At 38.6% G+C, this 19,715-nt stretch overlaps 1 protein-coding gene across 1 annotated transcript; it reads left to right on the top strand.

The window, feature by feature from the left end:
• The first annotated feature begins 5,898 nt into the window (after positions 1-5,898).
• On the top strand, positions 5,899-19,455 carry LOC138006918 (alpha-adducin-like). The gene is made up of 8 exons (XM_068853549.1): positions 5,899-6,449; positions 6,730-6,960; positions 9,019-9,069; positions 14,342-14,434; positions 15,794-15,892; positions 17,090-17,260; positions 17,780-18,100; positions 18,358-19,455. The coding sequence occupies exons 1-8, from the start codon at positions 6,012-6,014 to the stop codon at positions 18,721-18,723; spliced, it is 1,770 nt and encodes a 589-aa protein (XP_068709650.1). The 5' UTR covers positions 5,899-6,011; the 3' UTR covers positions 18,724-19,455.
• Positions 19,456-19,715: the final 260 nt, after the last annotated feature.

Raw genomic sequence — 19,715 nt, 5'->3', positions numbered from 1 at the left:
TTTCTATCATTCTATTACAAGGGACTCTATTTGTAACTGATTACAATAGGCCTTTTTCGATATCATAAAATTCAGCTTGAAAGAGTGGTTTAGAGGACAATGGCAAAGGAAAGTGGATGATATGTAAATATTTTTCACATTTATTCCAAGGTGTTTCTATTGTTTTTGTTCTCACTGCCTCACTATCAAGCTGAATATTTGATATTTCGAAAAATGGCCCATTGGAAATCTCGCAATTTATTTTAATCAGGCAAGTATGTAATTTGAATTCGATTACGGCATGTTTGAAGTCTCAAAGTTCAGATCTAAAGAAGTTCATGCCATAGCACATTTTCGGCCGGCGTTGTCAGACTTCCAATGTAAACGGAGTTATGATATTTCTAAATCGATCAATATTCAATACATTTTCTTTCAATTTTAGCCGTGTGCAGAATGTGTGCTCCCGCAAGAGAAAAATAATCGTAATACTGAAAAGACAGACGGAAAACCACGACTGCATGGCTTCCGCAGTCAATACTTGTTATTTTACTGGGTATAGATATGTGCAAAACAAAGAAGCATTGAATATTTCCTGGTCAGCCTTGCTTCCAGGATCTCTATTCTTCCCTTCCCTTGGAGTGGGAGAGTCTATTCCACTTTTCATAATTTAAAAAAATCACGCTAAATGCGCGATCTTAACGGATATTTTTTGGTCATTTCACGCTTAACAGGTTAACATTTTTCGACTTTTCACGGCTTACGGCCGGTTAACCCCATAGGCGTTGAGACCCTCGACAAACGGACGAAACCCAATGATCGAATTGCAAACCGCATTACTTTCGCCTCAATCCAGTAGGTGGTATGAATGCAATAGAAGACGAGAAATTGTCGGATTGTTTCTAGTCGGCGTTTTCGTCTTTGTTTTTCACCGTCCCTTCGTCACCTGCTGTAAATTTGAATTAATCCCATTTTCAGACAAAACAATATATCCCCTATGGCTACAAAGCGAGGTAGGCTCATCTCTTGAACGTAAATTTTGACACAATTGCGATCCCTCACGCTATTAGGAAGAAGAAAAGAATTATAGTGACTGGAGGATGTAAAGTGAAGGTTGCAGGTTGGGTTGTAAGTCATAGTTTCACCATAACTGAAACAACCCAAACTTAATTTGCAAAAATGCTAACCTTAGGCTTAAACATTATCTAGAACAACAAGAAAAGCAAGGTGACACACGCTAACACCAACCCGGTGTGGCCAACACTAGAGCATAGTGTTTAGGCCTAATGTTAGCATTTGTAAAGGTTTGGGTTGTTTCAGCTATGGTGAAACCAAGACCTGCAACGCTATCCTGCAACCTGCCGCCTTACACCCTTGATTTAGCGATGATATGTTCACCAAGTTTGCTCTGATTACTGGGCATGCTTTTTGAAAGCGTGATCTCGAATTAGAACCCGAATCAGGTTTCGAATAATTCTATAGGTCAACCGAGATTTGAAAAAAACAAAATATATACTAAATTAACATTTGGGGCGCGCGAGTTTCGCGCTCGAGTCTCGCGCGCGGTGAGCGAGGGAAAGTTCACTTCGCTGAGAGATAGTTCATGGAATATTCTCGACAATGGTGCATGCCGCGTCAAGCAAGGGCGTTTGATGGCATGCCCTGATGAGTTGACCCTAGAAATTTGATGAAGTGCCACAGAAAAACATCTAGCAGGCTCTACAACAGGCCGCGTCTTATTCAAAGAGAATTTAAGACCAAAAGTCAAAGTTTCGTTCCTACCATCTCTTCATTATTTGGGGCCAGGACCTAAACTTGGTCGAATGTTTGACTTACGATAACTCCCATTCGAAGCGTGACGGTAGTGTCCATCACAAGGTCTCAAACTCGAGGTCCAGGTTACGAGCACTCCCCATTTTTTCACAAGTATCCGACCAGAGTCACTGCTCTCATCACGTCGCAAAGAAGAAGAAGGGTTTGCGCGCAGTTAGCCTGACTCGCTTTGATAAAAGCATCTTTGTTTACCAAATTTTATCATTTATCGAGCTCTTAAAAATATGCTGGAATATTTATTTTATTTTTTCACCTATGGATTGAGCCTATTCTGAGTGGTTTTGTGCCTGATTTAATTAATGTTTTCTGTTTTCAATCTCGTTCCCAGGGTGTCTCTTTGTCGATGACCTCAACGACAATGTAGACCCTGGGAACGAGATTGACTTTTTCTAATTTGTCAAATAAAATTAATGGTTGGTTGTTGTTGTTGCAGTTTTTCTGAGACTTTCGCATATTTCCAAGGTGTACCATACATAAATACGACCAAGGACAGCGACGGTTTTGTTAACTCTGAAGTCTCAGAGGAAAGACCACGCCACCCAAGTTTGGGTGGGTCATCCTAGGACTTACAGTCACGTCCCCCGTACGGCAAAATTCTCGGTAGGGGACAGAAAAAAAAGCGACAAACAAAAACATACAGACATTATGTAATACTCTAACAATTTGATACATAGTATAAACTGAACGAGCTGAGTAGTTTCAGTAAATTATGAGCTTGCATTTTCTGGCTTGTAACACACACACACAACTGACAGAGTAGATAAGAAGATAGATAAGAATCTAAAGGAAATACATATAGGGGGAAAAATGACAGCCGGCATGGTGGTGCCGAGCTGACACCCACGTCTAGCTACTTCTCTACGTTAATTCCGAATAAAACTCCGTCGTTAATGAACCCGTTTAATGCAAAATGTCTTCAAGAGAAAATGAGGGGACAGAGAAGGAGGCTCCCGGTCCAGCCCTTGGGATATGTCATGTCCACGAAAGTTATTTTTAGACGAGCGGAAGTCTTCCGAGACGTCCGCATGCACGCCAACCTCGGTAAGATGTTTGAAAGAAAATATATATTCATCAGCCTTCCACGTGCGCCATCATTTTCTCTTTTCACTAAGAACCTGAGAGCGAGGCAAGACTGCATGCGGACGTCTCAGAAGACAGACTTCGGCTAGAACAAAGACTTCCGCTCGTCTAAAAATAACTTTCGTGGACATAACATATCCCGGCCAACGCCTTGAGCCTCCCTCTCTGTCCCCTCATTTTCTCTTGATGCCTCTTATTGGACCGAAAAAGGAAAGTCCATCATGATGCAATTTACAATTTAGATAACGTTACCTTTCACCCCAGTGCTAATTAAGAGCAAGTATCGGGTTAGATACCCGGGGGGGGGGGGGGGGGCCTCCTATATGAAACAGACGGGGATGCTCGTCGTTTAGGGTGTTCCGGGCAAAGCGCCAATATTTTATGCCACCAAGGTCTCGTTTAGGGTTCCACGAAGTAACACAGAATTACGCGAAGAGAAACAGAAGTCAAATTTCCTTTTAAATTTTCTTTTTGGATAAAAGCATTCGATGATTATGCCTTTTTATCATTAAAACTCGCATGTCGTATTTTTGTGTTTTTAAACGGTCTCTTTTAGGGGTCAAAATTTGCTTAAGCCACGCCTAGATTGGTCTCCTTTAGGGGTTAAATTCAAAATTTCCGACGAGCATCCCCGCCTGTTTCATATGGGAGTCCCACCCCCGGGGTTACATGACGGGTATGCATGCTTGGCGCCGGAGTGAGTTGCAATGCATTGAGTAAGTTGGAGTTGTTATAGCACCTTTTTTCGCCTCCTTCCTTTGCAAAAGGCTTTAATACACCAGACGCTTGACTACCGAACAACGACTGTACATTTTTCAGTCGATATTCATCTCGAAGGGCATCGCAGCAGTGAGATAAAAGACATGGAATTCGTCACTTCTGAGCATGAGCGCTAATTGATGATAACAGACAGATAACTCGTTGTTCGCTGATGAGCAGTGCTTATCTGTTTTGTGTTTATTTCGTCTTATGTTTCGCATGCTGTGAATAGCCTACTTGAAGCAACTTGGTGGCAGTTTAGCGGCGAATATATTTTTGAATGGTCATTGGTCAGAATGAAACAAGCGAAAGCGCGCCGCGCGATGGTATGAATGCTGTCTGTCTGTGTTAATATAGGGAAACTGTCTAAACTGTAAGTGCAATCCTCGAAAAAATTAAGACATTTTGAAGTATCTTGTTCAAATAAAAAAAAAATCTTTTCTAACTTCTTTTGCTCTGCAAACTCTTTCACGACTCCTCTCCCCACTTAATAGTTTTATAAGCATGGACGATCACGACGGCTATTAGAACGTTTTCTAAAAATATAACTTTTTGTCATCGTAATGGCTTCATGATTGCTCCAAGTTATTCGACTCCAGTGTGTGCATCAACTTTCTTGGAATATAACTTTTTCTCCAAACATAAGGTGTGATTGTTTGGAGAGAACATTGAAATTTTGTCTTCGTTTACTCAGTTCCGTCCTCCACTGAACCTCAAATTTGGTCGTTTTTCGTCGTTGTCAGCTTTTTTAACTCGTTCGAACAACTGAAGAAATAACACGCCTTCTACTGGAGCTTCTACAGTGCCGCTATCCACAAAGAGTGTACTCCGAGTCCTGTTCTTGATTTTACTCTTCACTTCAATACGTGCCTTGTAGGATGTCTCTCTTTTAGTGTGATCATCAAGAAAGCACTATTCTTGAAGGAGTGCGTGATCAAATCGTTTCCTTTGTAAATGGGCGTCAGAAGAGGTATTCGGTTGGCAATAAACGTAAACAGAGCAGTGATGGTATGTATTGTGGTCACAAACACCCAGTTGAAATGCACACTTTGGTGGTAATTTATAAAATTCACCCAGGTTATCTTTCAAATTAACTCGCAATTATCATTTTTTTTTTCAAATCCTGTCGATAAAGAAAATCAATATTGAAATTCTTATATTCTTACATTTCCTCTTTTTGATCCTAGTTGCCGGATCATAACAAAAACCGCCTCCACGCAAAATATTTGCGTGACAAACCCGCGAAACGCGCGCGGTCACTGCAATGAAAAAAAGAGCATTTTCGTCGACATTCCAGAACTCCGTCATGTGCTGCAAAATGAGAGAAGGCATGTAAACACGCATGAAGAAATTAGGAAGTCCACGAACATTTCAATATTGAGTTGGCTGTCAGAATAATCGGAAAAGCACTGGAACTTTTTTGCCTTCCAGGAGATAACGCCCAAAGCAACTAATGGGCGTAAAGAATGTGTTCAATGAAATTTACCACCAAAACAAGATATCAATTTGCTCACGATAAAAAAGAGCCACAGCCATAAATAAATGGTAGCATGCTGATGATGATACACGAAACAGACACTCGACCGATAAACGATCTTGAAATGTAATGTCGCTGTCAGTGAACGGCATAATTTCAACCAGGGTGTTTTTCTTCCAAAAGAAAGAAAAACCTTTCAGGAAAACAAGTGGATAGATAAAAGGGCGTCTTGACAATGGACCCATTTCAGTCAGGATATTCACCACAGGATCTAAATTAAATATTATAGCTATAGTGTTCGACTACATTCGGCATCACAATGTTTAAGAAGTTAATTGTGTCCATGTATTTTTATCATTTTCTCGGATGTTGTTTCTTTTTTATACATTTATCTGTCGTCGAAAAGGTATTCGATCATTGACATTTAAAATGAGAAATTCATCCCGTGGAAGGTGGATATTAATACAACTTTCCTACTGGCACCAAGAGCTTTGGTTTTTCGACCGTTTTCCGCCTTTTGAAGTTTAGCATGTGACGAGTCATTGTGGCTCCGTAAATTCTCTTAACGACATTAAATGAGCTTTCAAAAGATCTCTAGTCTAAAGCATCCATCCTGTCTCTCAGAAATAAGACTTCTAATATCACTCAGTGTTTCGCGTTTTGTATCAACACCTTTCCAGTTGCGCGCGATCATTAGAGTGTTACCACGTGACATTTAATAACCAATGAGACACTTTCCTTCTCTCTGGGCTTCGAGTGTAACGCATGTGCAGTGAAAGTTCCCGAGTCTTCTGCGCGTGCTTTGGGCGTTTTACGAAGGTGTGATCGCCATTTCGAAAAATTTCATCCCTGAGTTGGCCTCGCTACCCGAGCCGAATCCGCCAAGATGTCGACAGTGAAAGGCAACAAGCCGCTCATTGAAGGTAAATCAAGGCGATTTAGCGCACCGACTAGAGGCAGAGCGGTTCGAAGGCCTGAAGATGTCGTCCGCGACGTACGTGGTCTCAAGCTTCGACAGCGTGTTTCTCTTGTGTTGAACGACAAAGTTCTTCGCGACGAGCTCGAAGGCCTCGTCCAGAACTATGTTTCGAATGGTCCTAAAACCGGTGGCGAAGGTATTCGAACCTATCAAGATTTTCTTATTCCATCGAGTACGTACTACGGAGGAGGGATGTCTGCCGTTGTAACTCCCATTGCAGACATTCGAGGCTCTGATACTTTGAATTACTCCAAACAAGAGAGGTTACTGCGCTGCAAGCTAGCCTCGACCTACCGTCTAGTCGATCTGTTTGGATGGAATACTGGAATTTACAGCTTCATAACTGTGAGTATGAAAGAACCACCCCTGCTTGTGTTATTAAAACTCGAGTGAAAGGTATTTGTTTTGTGATGAATCGCGCGTGAGTTTACTACCTTTCAATGGCTTCGTGACGTTGTCGATTTCAATCCTGCATAGTTCAAGTTAAATGCGCTTCTCGAGCATTTTTAAGCAAACTTTTCAACAGGGAGGTAGCTGCTATTTTTTTGCTGCGAAACGATCCGTGAATCTGGACATGTGTTTTAAACAACAATATAAAATCCTTTTCCTACTTCATTTGTTCCAGATTCGTCCGTCGGCAGATCAAGAGAGTTTCTTGATTCATCCATTTGGACTTTTATACAGCGAGGTGACAGCATCCAGTCTACTAAAAATTAATCCCGATGGTAGCGTCGTAGATCAAGGCAGCACAAATCTCGGCGTGAACAAAGCGGGTATTTTGCTCCACTCAGCCATACATGGGGCAAGGAAAGATGCTAGGGCCATCATTCATTTACATCAAGAAGATGTTGTTGCTGTAAGTTGTTTGGCGTTATAGAGCAGTAGTTCTATCTCCTTAAATAAGCATGTCTTTTTTTTCTAGTACTTTCAAGTGCAATCAGAGAACCATAATTTAATGGAGGTCTCAACATTTTCGTATTCCCAATACGAGAACACGTTGGATTGTTAATCGCCTGTTTGTGGCCGGTCGTTTTGAATAGTATAAAGTAAACTTATGTGAACGTTTTTGCGTGACTTTTTGTCATTTCAGCTGCAGGGGTCTATTGCAAAACTGCAAAATTGTGAAAAATAAAACTGCAATGACTGCAATCTTTTGCGGCTGGAATTAACGTTTGAAATTGATAGAGTTGGTTCTAGATCTAGAAGTATAATTTTGTTTATAAAATCATTCTCTTCCGCGGAGACTTGGAATAAAGCCCCACATTGCACATTCGCTTTTGAAAGGAGACTTGCACGGTCGTGTACTTGTATTTAAATTGGCGTTTGCTTTGGAAGTATTATGTAAACCATTCACTTTGAGAAATACCAAACAAAAGTCTCGCAGAGGTAAATCTAACCTACGCGCAGTTCATGACTTTGGTAGTCATCAAGTTACGGCCGAATATTGGATTTCAGTGATCCACATTCCTCACTACTGTCACTTATTTCTTTACTCTTCTCGGACCCCTCTTCTCTGTTAAAAGAGAAAAAAACGAAGGAGCTCTTTGGAGGCTGCCTTCAACATAAAGGTGAAACTTCAATACAGAAATGGAATGAATTTATTTCCATCGATTGTTTGCAGATATTTTGCGGTCGATTGTATTGATAATGCTCGCAACGGCATTCCTTACAAAGAATATTTTACGCCATAAATCAGTTATTGTCTCAAGTAAAAGCAACCGTGTAAAAAACGATGCACATCCTAGATCTACATGCTTCTGGGAAGTTTCTATTGTTTGTATATGGACTCCTCTTTTCACCTGTTCTATCGTGGGCTGGTTGATTTGAATAAATCTACTATTCACGGGTTTTGGAAAGGCGCTATAAATTAAACATCCAAGAAATTTTGATCACAAGGCGAGACGCGGGGCCAAGTTTCTTTGTTTACCTTGCAATTTGTTTTGACTGTTTGCTTTTCTGCTCCAAGTTCAGTGCATTGATTTGTGATAATTTCATAGATGATACCTTTTTGGCAAGGTTCAAATTCATTCTTGAATGTGCCCTTAAATGTGAAAATAGACTGTCTAAATAATTCTAGATTGAGATAATAATATATGCTTGGTAGTTTTCATGGCCAATTTACATTAAACCGTATTGAACAATGTCTATTTACCGTATATTTGAAGACTTGAGTGGAATTTGTGTGATAAAAGTTATTTTGCGATTCACTTAGAGTTAATTGCTAGACCACTGTTACTCTATTTGCAAAAAAATTTACATGAAATTTTATTCTACCTATCTACCTATACTTCATTGATTTTATATTGAATGACATTTCTCCAGGTTACTGTCAGTTTTGGATGATGTTTTAATGTTTGTTTTACATCAATGTCACATTTGGATAGAGTTCTTAGATAATGCAGTGTGATGTTTCTCTGTAGTTAATTAAGCAGCTTGCTACTTTTTGTGCAGTGTTGCTGCTTTTTAACCCGACTCTTAAATCCAAAGAAAGTCTACGGGATAAATGGTCCAATTTGGACGAAATCCTATTCTTTCTTGGAGATTAATATTATTATTAATCGAAACTAAGATAGAAGAAGGAAAGTGAAAAAAGCTGTATTCAGGGGGTTTGGATAATATTTTGTTATGATGTAATACAAAGAGTGATGTTATTTGGTGAAATTGTAGGTAATTCATTTGTAATAGGAGTTGACACAGAATTTGGAAAGGGATAGAGTACTTTGGCTCTTATCTACAGTTAATAATTTGAGTTATTTTTCCTCCACATGCAGTAAATTATGACGATTGATTTTGTGATTAAGTTTATCCCTACAAATAAGTGAGAAATGATGTTGTTTGTCAGTTATACATGTATTACTTTTGCCAGGTTAAATCCCCTCAATGAATTCTCAGTTTGGTTGTATTGTATTTCTAGGTGTCAGCAATGAAATGTGGACTTTTGCCAATATCCATTGAAGCTGCTGTGGTAAGTGCTATCATATCATTCAATTCACTGTTTATTGAAAACTTCTATGGTCACTCAAGGCTACGTTCTCTTTAGCCCTTTACCTCCAAGAGTGACCCTCATAGATTTTACTCTGTGTAATGCCTCAATCGTGGACAAAATAAAGTGAAAAATTAGTACGCCTGCCGTTTTTTTCATCATTGAAATTGGGGGGAGGGGTGGTCTTCATTTTCTATTTGAATCATACTGATCAGCTGGGGTCAAGGGTGAAAGACTAAGGGTGAAAGGCTATTTTGCTACTATGCCCCAGGGTAAAAATCATGTGATAACTTTCTCTGGAACCCTAGTAAAATTGTTTGCTGTAGTCATCAGGGTTGCAAAGTTTGATAGTTTGACATTGACGTTGAGTTGGTGATAATTTCCTCCTTGCAAAACAATGTTTTCTGAAAAAAAAAAACAGTAAAAAATTACCATAGTTGTCAACTTGTAGCCAAAAAGGAGGGTTTTTAAGGCTGGATGCATCAGTTTGGTCCATACATGTAAACCTCATTAAGTAAGTACCATATTTACCTGTGTATAAGTGGATCCCCCAATAATTAATTTATTTGTTAAATGTTCATGGGATACTAATCTTGTATTCTTTGATTTCTGGAACTGTGGATACACAAAAAAATCAGGGCCTCAAGCGCTTTTAAAATAGTTGTGTGCTTCAGCAGTTGTTGTGTATGCAGGCATTTTGTTTTAGAGTTTCGAAAAAGTTCTCAGAAAATTGAACATGTAAACCAGAAACTACTTGTAACATGTTTCGCTGTTCAGGGATAAAGGGCTTCAGAGGATAAGCAAAATATCACGGAAGCTGGAGTCAATGTTTGAAAATGACTTCAATAACGATGTGAAATGCGCAAGGTTAAATTGGTCCTTGACTTATGATATCTCACAAGACAAGCAAAACAAAAAAGTCAAAAACCAAACACTACAAACTTTGCAAAACATTAAATCACCCAGGTTTGTATACAGAATAAAAAAAATTATTTACCAACCAGCATTTTCAGGCAATGTGAGTGACGATGCTTGCACGCAAACAAAGGCAAACGTGAGGTATTGCGCCAGGTTACTAAGCAGTTGAACGATCATGTTTTATTTGAAGAAACAGAAATGCCTTTTTTAGCTTTCCGTCTTTGGTAACCAAAAATTTCCAGTGTCTATTTCATATTTGTGCTAGTGAGTATCTTAAACATTTAGAGTTGGACAAATCCTTTTTCATTGAAACTGGAATTGCTTACAATCATTTTGAAGTCTTTTGTTACCAGATGAAAAGCCAACCTTTAAATTTTCCACTGCGTTTGCTATGCCCAAGACAACATTATTATGTTTTTTGAATAAATTATTTAGCTGAAACTTGGCTCTAAATCTTTTGACCCGTGTATTAGTCGAGGGCGATTCTTGGAGCTTCTTTCAAGGCCATAAAAGGTCGACTTATACACAGGTAAATAGGGTAAGTCTGTCACTTTTCGTGACCAGAATGTTTGGCCACAGGTGAAAAATTAATCTCTACTGCCTGTTTTCTGACAAGATTGGGCGACAGTTATTTAACATCTTTTGGGCTTACATTAATTGTATTCCTTGAAATGGCTTTCAGACTTGTGGTGGGATTGTTTTGAGTAATTGCATTGACTTAGGACTGCGATCAGGGTGTGACAAATACTAGGCCTGGACGCCTGGGACAAGTTGAACAGTTGCTGGGCAAGTGATTCAAGCACACCAGGCTGTAGCATTTGACAAGTTATTTTACCCTGCTTTGTGATTTTGATACCCAGTGCTCTTTTTGGCAAACCCATGAAAATCGTAAATCCTTGACTTTGTGCTCTTTCATTCGACCTCAAAATATACGACCAAAAATTGTATTTTTAACCCTCAAAAATGCAAACTAAGCAAGGTACAGATTTTTTTAGCCTGCTTTATGCAAAACAAATATTGATGCAAAAGTAGATAAATATTGATTCGCAGTGTTAGGAAGAGCACAAGGAAGTTTTAAGGAAGTGTTGATCAAGAATAAAATATTTTGCCATCAGCAACAAAAATTGCAACATGGAAACAACTTAAATTTTGAACCGAGAATATAGAAAGTTACGATCAGGGAAAAACATTGTGGGAGACTTTTATTGTACTCTTTGGCTGCACAAGTAAATCGCAAAATCGAAAATGACATCGAATTCAGCAACACTGGGTTTTTGTTTTTGTTAGTTTGGTTTGTTTTTTCTTTCAAGTGTTTTAAAGATTGACAAGAAATGTACAAATTCAACACAAAGATTGCAATCGCCCAACTCTTGAGGTTGACCATTGTTTCTGCAAAGTCAAAAATTTATTCTCCTAGACGAGGTTATATATCACCAGGTAATTCCATCGTTTTGGAATTACATGTAGAAGCTACTTTAACATTCATCTGTATCACAGATTCTTGCCGATTTTGGGGCTCATTATTTTCTCGAAACTCACGCACGCTTCCAACAGACCTGTTTACTTTCATGATATGTGCACACACTTGAGGCCTATTGGCAACACAGACTTACACTCTTACAACCCGATGACATAGTGTGTAGTGCACTTACACTACCCAAGGCCGTGCTCTAACTGGCACCTGGTTGCCTGAGGCAACTAACATTTGGCTTCGGGCGAGTGAGAAAAATTACCCAGTCGCGGGTAAGGTGGCTATAAATTTTAATATGCTGATGGTTACAGTTTACAAAACCTCTCAGAAAATGTTTTTTTTTTCCTTCGTATCAATCGGTTCAAAGGCTGTTCCACATGATTTCACATGTAACATAATCTGTGACTTTCCATGTGATAGCCAGCGGCCGCACGAATTTTGAGTCTTTCTCAAAAAATAGCATTAAATTTGGAACGTGGACTTTAGCATTTCTTGGTTATAGTTTTGCAAAAGAGTTGTTACTTCTGTTGTGACAGCAGTAATCACGGCCGGCGAAGCAGTATAATTTACTTTTGTATGAACCCGGGAATCACAGTTTATGCAAATTTAATATTTTTACGATTTTTCACGGCTGCTCCTGCTTGGCTAAAATATATTTAGGTTATGGCTGTTTTAGCCCTGTATATGAAATGACAAAATAGAAAAAAAAGGGGAAGATATCATGTTATTTGTTGTTGTTTTAGAAACAGAGCCCTAAACAAATAACGCTGTGACTGGCGCTTCGATCAAATCCACAAAAAAGCTCATTCCACTAAACACGTTACTGATAATATAAGGAAAAAATACTTTAGTTCTGTCCTGTAGCAATGATTTTCGTCCAGATCAAGATGACTTGCTCAAAAAAAAAATTGATAGCTTTTGGGCCGCCATAGTTTCATTGTTTCATGGCAGTTTTCACAAAAGCTCCACAGGAATCAAGCGGCGGTGATTCATATTTTGAAAATTTATTTTCAACCCAGCTAACCAGTAAAAAGGTTTGCGTGTATTAAACCCAAACGTCTTTACATAAACCTGCCGCAATCTTTACTTTTTCATTTTTAAACCTGTAAAACATTGCCACTTTGCTCGTCTTTCTCAAGTATGGCTTCGAAAGTGTTACCGATTGTCTCGCCTAAAAACAGCTCAGGTCATGTCACGCATCACGTGGGAATTCAAAACTTAACTCCTCAAGCTGGACATAATTGTTGACAAAATGAAATCATTCGACTATAAAAATCCAAAAATAGCAGCTTACCTTGAAATTTAGGGAATTTGATCATTTCGCAGTTGTGAAAAATGGGAATGTTCAATTTCACCGTTCACATGTTTTTCCTGGCGTTTGTAATTTGCATAAACATTCGATTTTTTTTGTGCGCCCAGGTTGACCCCATATTCTATACATCACTGGTTTTGTTTGAGTTGATGCATCAGACATCGTCCTTGATTCATTACAACCGTAAGCGACCCTTGCTTGTCCAGTTTCCCCCATACTTCAGAAGGTTATGTTCACCAAGCTACACATATGCTAGCATTAATTTAAGGGGGTATTTACACAATACCGGGCTGAAGTCAGACCGGCATGAGTTCGTATCGGCCTCCTTACCTTTCTTTAAATGTGTTTACACGAGACCCACCTGACAATGAACTCAGACCGGACTGACTTTGTCTCGTTGCTCAGCCAGTGTGAGAAATTCACATACCAGTCTGAGTTCGTACTGGTCTCATGTAAGTCACAACAAATCACAGACCGAGTCCAGACATTTCAAGCCTGTATGCTTTGGATCAGCCTTTTACTTGTTAGAAAAAAGATAGTTTCATCCTGAAACCAGGCACCAAGCATCTTGTCCTGGTTTCATGTAAACAGCTGCAAGTTCATACTGGTCTGAGTTTTTCCCAGTCTTGTGTAAATACCCCCTTAGTTGCACAATTTTGGATGAACAAATAACACGGTCCTCTGCCAATCAGAATGGAAGAAAAATATTTCAAGTGTGCTGTCAGTGAATGTTCAAATTTCTGTTAGCTGTGTCCTTGAAATTTCTAAAAAGAAAACAGTCTTCTTGGAACTGGGAGGAGTGGGATGAGAGCAAGAAGTACGGGGTTGTAGTTGGCCACAGGCAGTTGCTAATTACCATTACCATCTCAAGTGTAATAATGCCTTAAGTAACCATTTTACGCCTGAATTGGTCCCCATTGATGAATAGACTCATCTGTCATAAAACAGAGTAAAATCTAGATTTGTCACTCTTGGGAGATAATGTACATGTATTAACCTAACATGATCGAGCACACATGCCCTTTCAAGTTGGGGAGATTTGCAAGTCAACCTAAGGCTGATCAAAGAAAATCAAATATTAGATGTTCAGAGGAAAAAGCAGGTTTATCCATAGAAAAACCTGCTAAGGAGGATAAGCAACTGACTCAACCTCAGCCTCGTTTTAGAGTCTAGGAATAGACCAATTTCGATAAAATTCAGTCCTAAACAAAGGGCATCATCTTGAGGTTCCTCAAGTTAAGTATAAAAAGAGAGAGTTTATTCTCCATTCGTCCAAATGGGAAAGCATAAAGACAATTTTGGAACAATTCCTGACGTCGCAACAACATTCCACAGTCTGGACAAAGATCAAAAGAATTTATTCATAAACCCACCAGTTGCTGTATTTTACTTCATTGTATTCTATTGTTTAAGTAGGAGTATATGGTTAATGGTTGTATCAAACCCAGTATTTGGAAATTTGTTTATCTTTAAAAGGTGCTGCATGTTTAATAAATTATGTTTTGTTTACGACTGAAAATGACTGTGTTATCTTTTATTATAATTTTTAACAGCTCGGTGAAGTGTCCTACCATGATTTTAGAGGTATTTTCACAAATGAGGAAGAAAAAGAATCTATAGTGAAGGATCTGGGTGATAAAAACAAGGTACTGTTGAGGGTAAACTGATAGCGACAAGTAAGTAAAGTTGGGTCCATCATGACTGTGGTGGTGTGGAAATTTGTTATACAACCCCTTTTATGGGTGGGAATATAAGCCACAACCGAGCTAGAACGCTTTTGTCTGAAAAGGGGTTGAACAGTGGCACTTGTGTGTTCTCAAGAATGTGATTACAATCTTGTGTCTGTCACTGTAACTGGACAATTTCACTTACAGCAATTTGCAAATTTATTTTGTTGAAATGAAGTAGGAAGGGGTTTTTGCCTATAATAACAAATTAATATGCTGTTTGTTTCAAGAAATTTTTCGCTGGAAAAGGTCGCCTTTGTGAATTCATCATGTTGTGTAATATTCAAGCTTAACAGATTTGCATACGTGCGTTGATACGCAAGGAGACAGGAATTTTTTTGCTCTCTGACAAATGATTGATAGGTAGCCAAGATTTTATCCTCAAAAAAATATCTATTTTGTCATTATTTATAGTGTAAAATGAAGACAGTTTTTTTGTTGAAGCAAACAACATATCTTTAACTTCCTGGTTAATCCAATTTATTGCTACGACTTGCTAGTGCGAAGATTGTGTATATGAAACTCACGCTTTTTGTGAATTTTGAGTGTCATGAAATTGCATCATTTGCGTGACATAGCTCCTTTCTCATGAAGATTTTTCAAAAGTATATCTCTTTACTCTAACCCAAAAACATTCAAATAGTAAAAAACTTAAATATTAATCAACCATTTCTTTTGCTTTTGTGCTTGTGGGCATTGTGATTTGCGATAATTCGCAACTCAGTTTTTGTATCTCATAGCACAGGCACCCCAAGCTAAGGATATAATTTTAGCATCATGATCAGCTAAAATTTTAAGCAACATGAATCGACAAAAATGCCTTCCCTTGTCTTTTTGATACCTTGTCAGTGTTTTTGTGGTGTGGTTTGGCCATTTCATCGCTATTCCTGTGGGTTGTTGGTTTTCTTTTTTCCCTCTATAATATGACAGAACAACGGTGAAACTAAAATTCCCTAGAATCGCGCTTAAACGGCCAGAAATACTAAGAACATACCATAAATAAGACAAGGAAGCAAGGTAAGAAATTCTATGTATTTATATTTCAATTTTAACGGCATAAATAACGATCGCTAAATTCCCCATGCAAACCCTCATAAAATTTATGTAATGCAATATTCTCTGTGAGCTTGGGTTACCTATGCTCATAGATGTTCAGAAGTTGGCCAAAATTGTAGGTGGTACATTTTGCTGGCTGTTTATTAGAAAATTTCATTGAACTGAAGAATTTGGCTTTTCATGTGTTACTGTTTGATGTTTCATCTTTGTTTTCTTACCAAGGCCATGATTCTTAGAAACCATGGTATTGTGTTATGTGGAGAAACAGTAGAAGAAGTGGTTCTACTTGCTCATGCTGCTGTGAGAGCTTGTCAACAACAGGTAATGTTTTTCTCTTCTGATGGGCACTTTCAGCGTGCTGCTCTCTTTCTTCAAGGACAATAATTAATCATCAAATTCCAACCTAATTGAGTACTGGTGACATAATGTAATATTGGCAAAAATTATAAGACAGTTTCTTGATTAGTTATGCTGTTTGAGCTGTGCTGAACACAACGATTTGGCATTTCTTTTAACTGCATTTTGATTCCCTTAAAACTTTTTGTGTGTTCTCAGATCATTATGGCCCCCAGAAAGTTAATCCTTTCCTATAACGCAAGGTTGAGATTTTGCATGTAATAAATTTGTATAACTGGCTTATAAAAAGAGGGATATGATCCAGCAGAACTTGTCCTTTTAATTTCAGAGCTTTTGCACTGTTAGTTGCTCCAACCTATCATTTCAAAAAAGAAATTAACAGCACACAAAAATGAGTTCAAAACCTTTTCCCTTATTAAAAGAACCATGTGGTGTACAGATGGCATGGTTGGAAAAAATGAATAAATAAATGAATTAATATTTTGTTGTCATACTCAAACAGAGTTGACTTAATGGGGACATAGTTTTTCAGTGAGCGATTAACCCATTGACTCCCAGAGGTTCCCCATTGACGAGTAAAATCGTCTGGTGTTAGATTTTACATACAGAGCAATTTTACATACAGAGTAAAATACTAAGTCTGGCCGGTTTAGGCTGGTTTGGACATCAAAGGGTTAAAGGTGCTTCAGACCACTTACAAGTCATAATTGTTAGCGAATTCTTTTGATTAACGAACGCGTTGACTCCCAGGGGTTCCCCATTGACAAGTAAAATCGTCTGGTGTTAGACAGAGTAAAATACTAAGTCTGGCCGGTTTAGGCTGGTTTGGGAGTCAAAGGGTTAAAGGGAACATAGTTTTTCAGGGGGTTAACCCATTGACAAGTAAAATTGTCTGGCGTTAGACAGAGTGAACTACTTTGGTGTTAGACAGAGTAAAATACTACTTCGTACGGCCGATTCAGGCCGGGCTTGGAATGCAAAGGTTAAAGCCACTTAACACTGAAAGTTTCAGACTAAGATCAAAATGCAAATAAATAATAATGTTGATACAGAACTGTTCCAGTGATAACGTCTTGCATGATTAGTGCACTAAATTTGTTTTACTGTGTCTCAAAGTTTTAGACATTGATGCTCCCATTAAAATTATTGTCATTGTTTTAGGTAAGGGCAATTTCTGCTGGAATTGATAATTTGGTGAAGTGTGAAGATTTGGCCAAGGAGCAAGTCATGGAAACAGTTAAATCTGGTGGCGGAGGAGTGGATTCTGGTCAAATCAAATGGAAAAAGGGAGAGCTAGAGTTTGAAGCTTGGATGCGACTACTGGACTCAATGGTAAGAAAATGACTTGTAAAATGTTGTGATTTTTCCAGGCTAAATGTAGTTTAAGTCCTTTTCAAGCCTACATTTTTTGCAGTCTTGCTTGGAGTCAAACCCCACTTAAAAATATAATAATTTCAATATATTTCACCATCATTCATTCTCCTTGTGTAATATTATGCTCTATCTCTTGGAGAATTGTAAACCATCATAGAGTCATTATACATGTAACCACAGTTTAAATAATTTAATATTACATCAAAATCATAAACAAGATGCTTGATAACAGGTGAGAGGACAACTGAAAAATCAGAGTCTTCAAACTTATGACCTCTGTACATAACACTGGTTAGATGCTCCACCTATTGAGCTACAAGAACTCTTAGAGAGCTAGGCCATTTATCTACTAGGTTCTGAATCGACAAAGTGTCCTGCTGGTCTGGGGGCTGTACAATGTCATACACTGTGAATTGCAGTTTTAAGTTACGGCTGATTTAATTAAAGTGGAAACATTTCTTTGTATTTTATTTTCAGGGTTACAAAACAGGCTATGTTTACAGGAATCCTGAGATATTCCAAGGTGAAAAACCAGCTGAGAGAGAAGTAACAACACCATCCACAGTGTCCTCCACTCGAGCAAAAATGTTCTACACACCTGAGATAGAACGAAACCCTGTTAGAAGAGCACACTCCACAGGCCGTGCCAATACATACAGGAACCGTGTCAAATGGTTGAATACTCCAGTGAAGTCAACAGAATACAAGAAAGAGAAGGAGAAGGTTGAACTTGATAGTGATGAGCCGGTTATAATAAAGGATCTCATGCCGGAAAGGGTTGATAAAGACATTGAGCAGGTGAGGCTTAAGTAACAGAAGCACTGTGCTCAATTCAACTGAACCTAGAGGTCTTGAACATTGCCAACTATTCCCAGTTCCAAGAGCTTTGGCTAATGAATTTGTTTGGTTGGTGGCTCAAGGAAGTTGGCAATCCTGGCAAATAATATAATTTTTTTTGTATAGGGTGAGAAAGCACTCACGCTTCATTATCCTAATGTGGTTAATCCCTCGGCCTGGGCTGCTCTCAATTGTGAATATTTCATGTTTTTTTCTAGTCTGAGGAAGTGGTTGTAAAGACAACAAAAGTTGTGATTACGGAGTCATCGCCACATGAAAAGGGAATCAATGGTGATGAAACAAAAGAAGAGAAGAAAGTTGTGGTGATCACAGAGGTGAATGGAGATGCTGTGGATGAAAAGAGTGTTGAAGATGGTGATGAAGATGGACCTGATGGTGAGCTTTTGATGCCAACAACGGATGAATCAGGAAGCCCAACAAAGAAGAAGGGGACCAAAGTCAAGAAGAAGAAGAGCTTCCGAGATGCTTTGGTCAAGAAGTTTAGCAAGAAGGGCGAGCGGCCAGCAAAGTATGTGAAGAATGAAGGAGAGAAGAATGCTGATACTGCAGCGGCAGCAGAGTAAATATTAACATCCTCTGGGTGAAAGTCAATTTCAATTGGCATTGACCTGCCGTTTAAATGCAAAATCAGCCAGTTGGCATATTACAGTAAAGAAAAAAAAACCAATCAATCTGTTTTAATGTATAAAGTTGTGAAGCTTGAGGAGGGCTCAACAATGACAGGACACCGTCAATGAACAGTTAACAATATGAATAATAGTTCCTGGTGGTTTTTTTGTTCCTAATTACCCAACCTGTAATTTTGAAGGGAAAAATAAGAATTAGGAACACATTTTTACTTTGTTTTCAGGGAAATAGTCACTCTCATGCAAAAAGTAGAGTGACAATAAGTTTGGCAGTATGTGTGAGCTCACAAGTTTGATTGTGGGATTTTGAATTGGCCCAAGCAGAAAATACCATAATACTCTTTGTTTGTCCACCCAAATTTTGAATAAGCATTGTTTTTGTTTTCTCTAGGGACCATTGTAAGTCTCAAGAGAAACAGGAAACAGTGCTTATGCAAAATTTGCTGTAAATTAACTAGATTTTTAGTTGTAAGTACTTATTTTTCTTGGGATTGATTTATTTTATCGCTTTAATGTGTATGTTTGGGATGCCATTTTCATTTAGAATGTGAACAATACACATTTATTTCCCAATGTTGCTGGGCATTAGTCAACAAAGGTGTTGCGGCATTAGAGGATAAACTGATTATTCGTATGTCAAAAGAAATAAAAACTCTGACAATGACCAAACCTTTGTTGGCAGCTGAACTAACTTCAGTGGGGTCTTGACTAGATAATGCCGGAGGAAGCCAAATTGATTCAACTCTTGAGCAATAAGGGCTTGTTTGGAAACTACACATCTGTATTCCCTGGTGCAAGTATGCCCCAAGTGCCAAGTTGTCTTAAATTCTGAAAATAATCATCATCATCATGTAATGGTCAGGACTCCAGTGCAAAACGGCCCGATTTTGGGAAAGGATGTTACTTTTAGTGAAACTAAAGCGGCTGAA

The sequence above is a fragment of the Montipora foliosa genome, chromosome 6 (assembly GCF_036669935.1).
Source record: "Montipora foliosa isolate CH-2021 chromosome 6, ASM3666993v2, whole genome shotgun sequence".
In the NCBI taxonomy this organism is placed as follows: Eukaryota; Metazoa; Cnidaria; class Anthozoa; order Scleractinia; family Acroporidae; genus Montipora; species Montipora foliosa.
The sequence above is the reverse complement of the archived record's forward strand: the minus strand, read 5'-3'. Positions and strand labels throughout refer to the sequence as shown.

Coding starts and splice junctions, on each gene's coding strand:
- LOC138006918 (XM_068853549.1), top strand. CDS start 6,012: ATGTCGACAGTGAAAGGCAACAAGCCGCTCATTGAAGGTAAATCAAGG. Junction 6,450..6,729: donor GAATTTACAGCTTCATAACT/GTGAGTATGAAA, acceptor CATTTGTTCCAG/ATTCGTCCGTCGGCAGATCA. Junction 14,435..15,793: donor ATCTGGGTGATAAAAACAAG/GTACTGTTGAGG, acceptor TTTCTTACCAAG/GCCATGATTCTTAGAAACCA.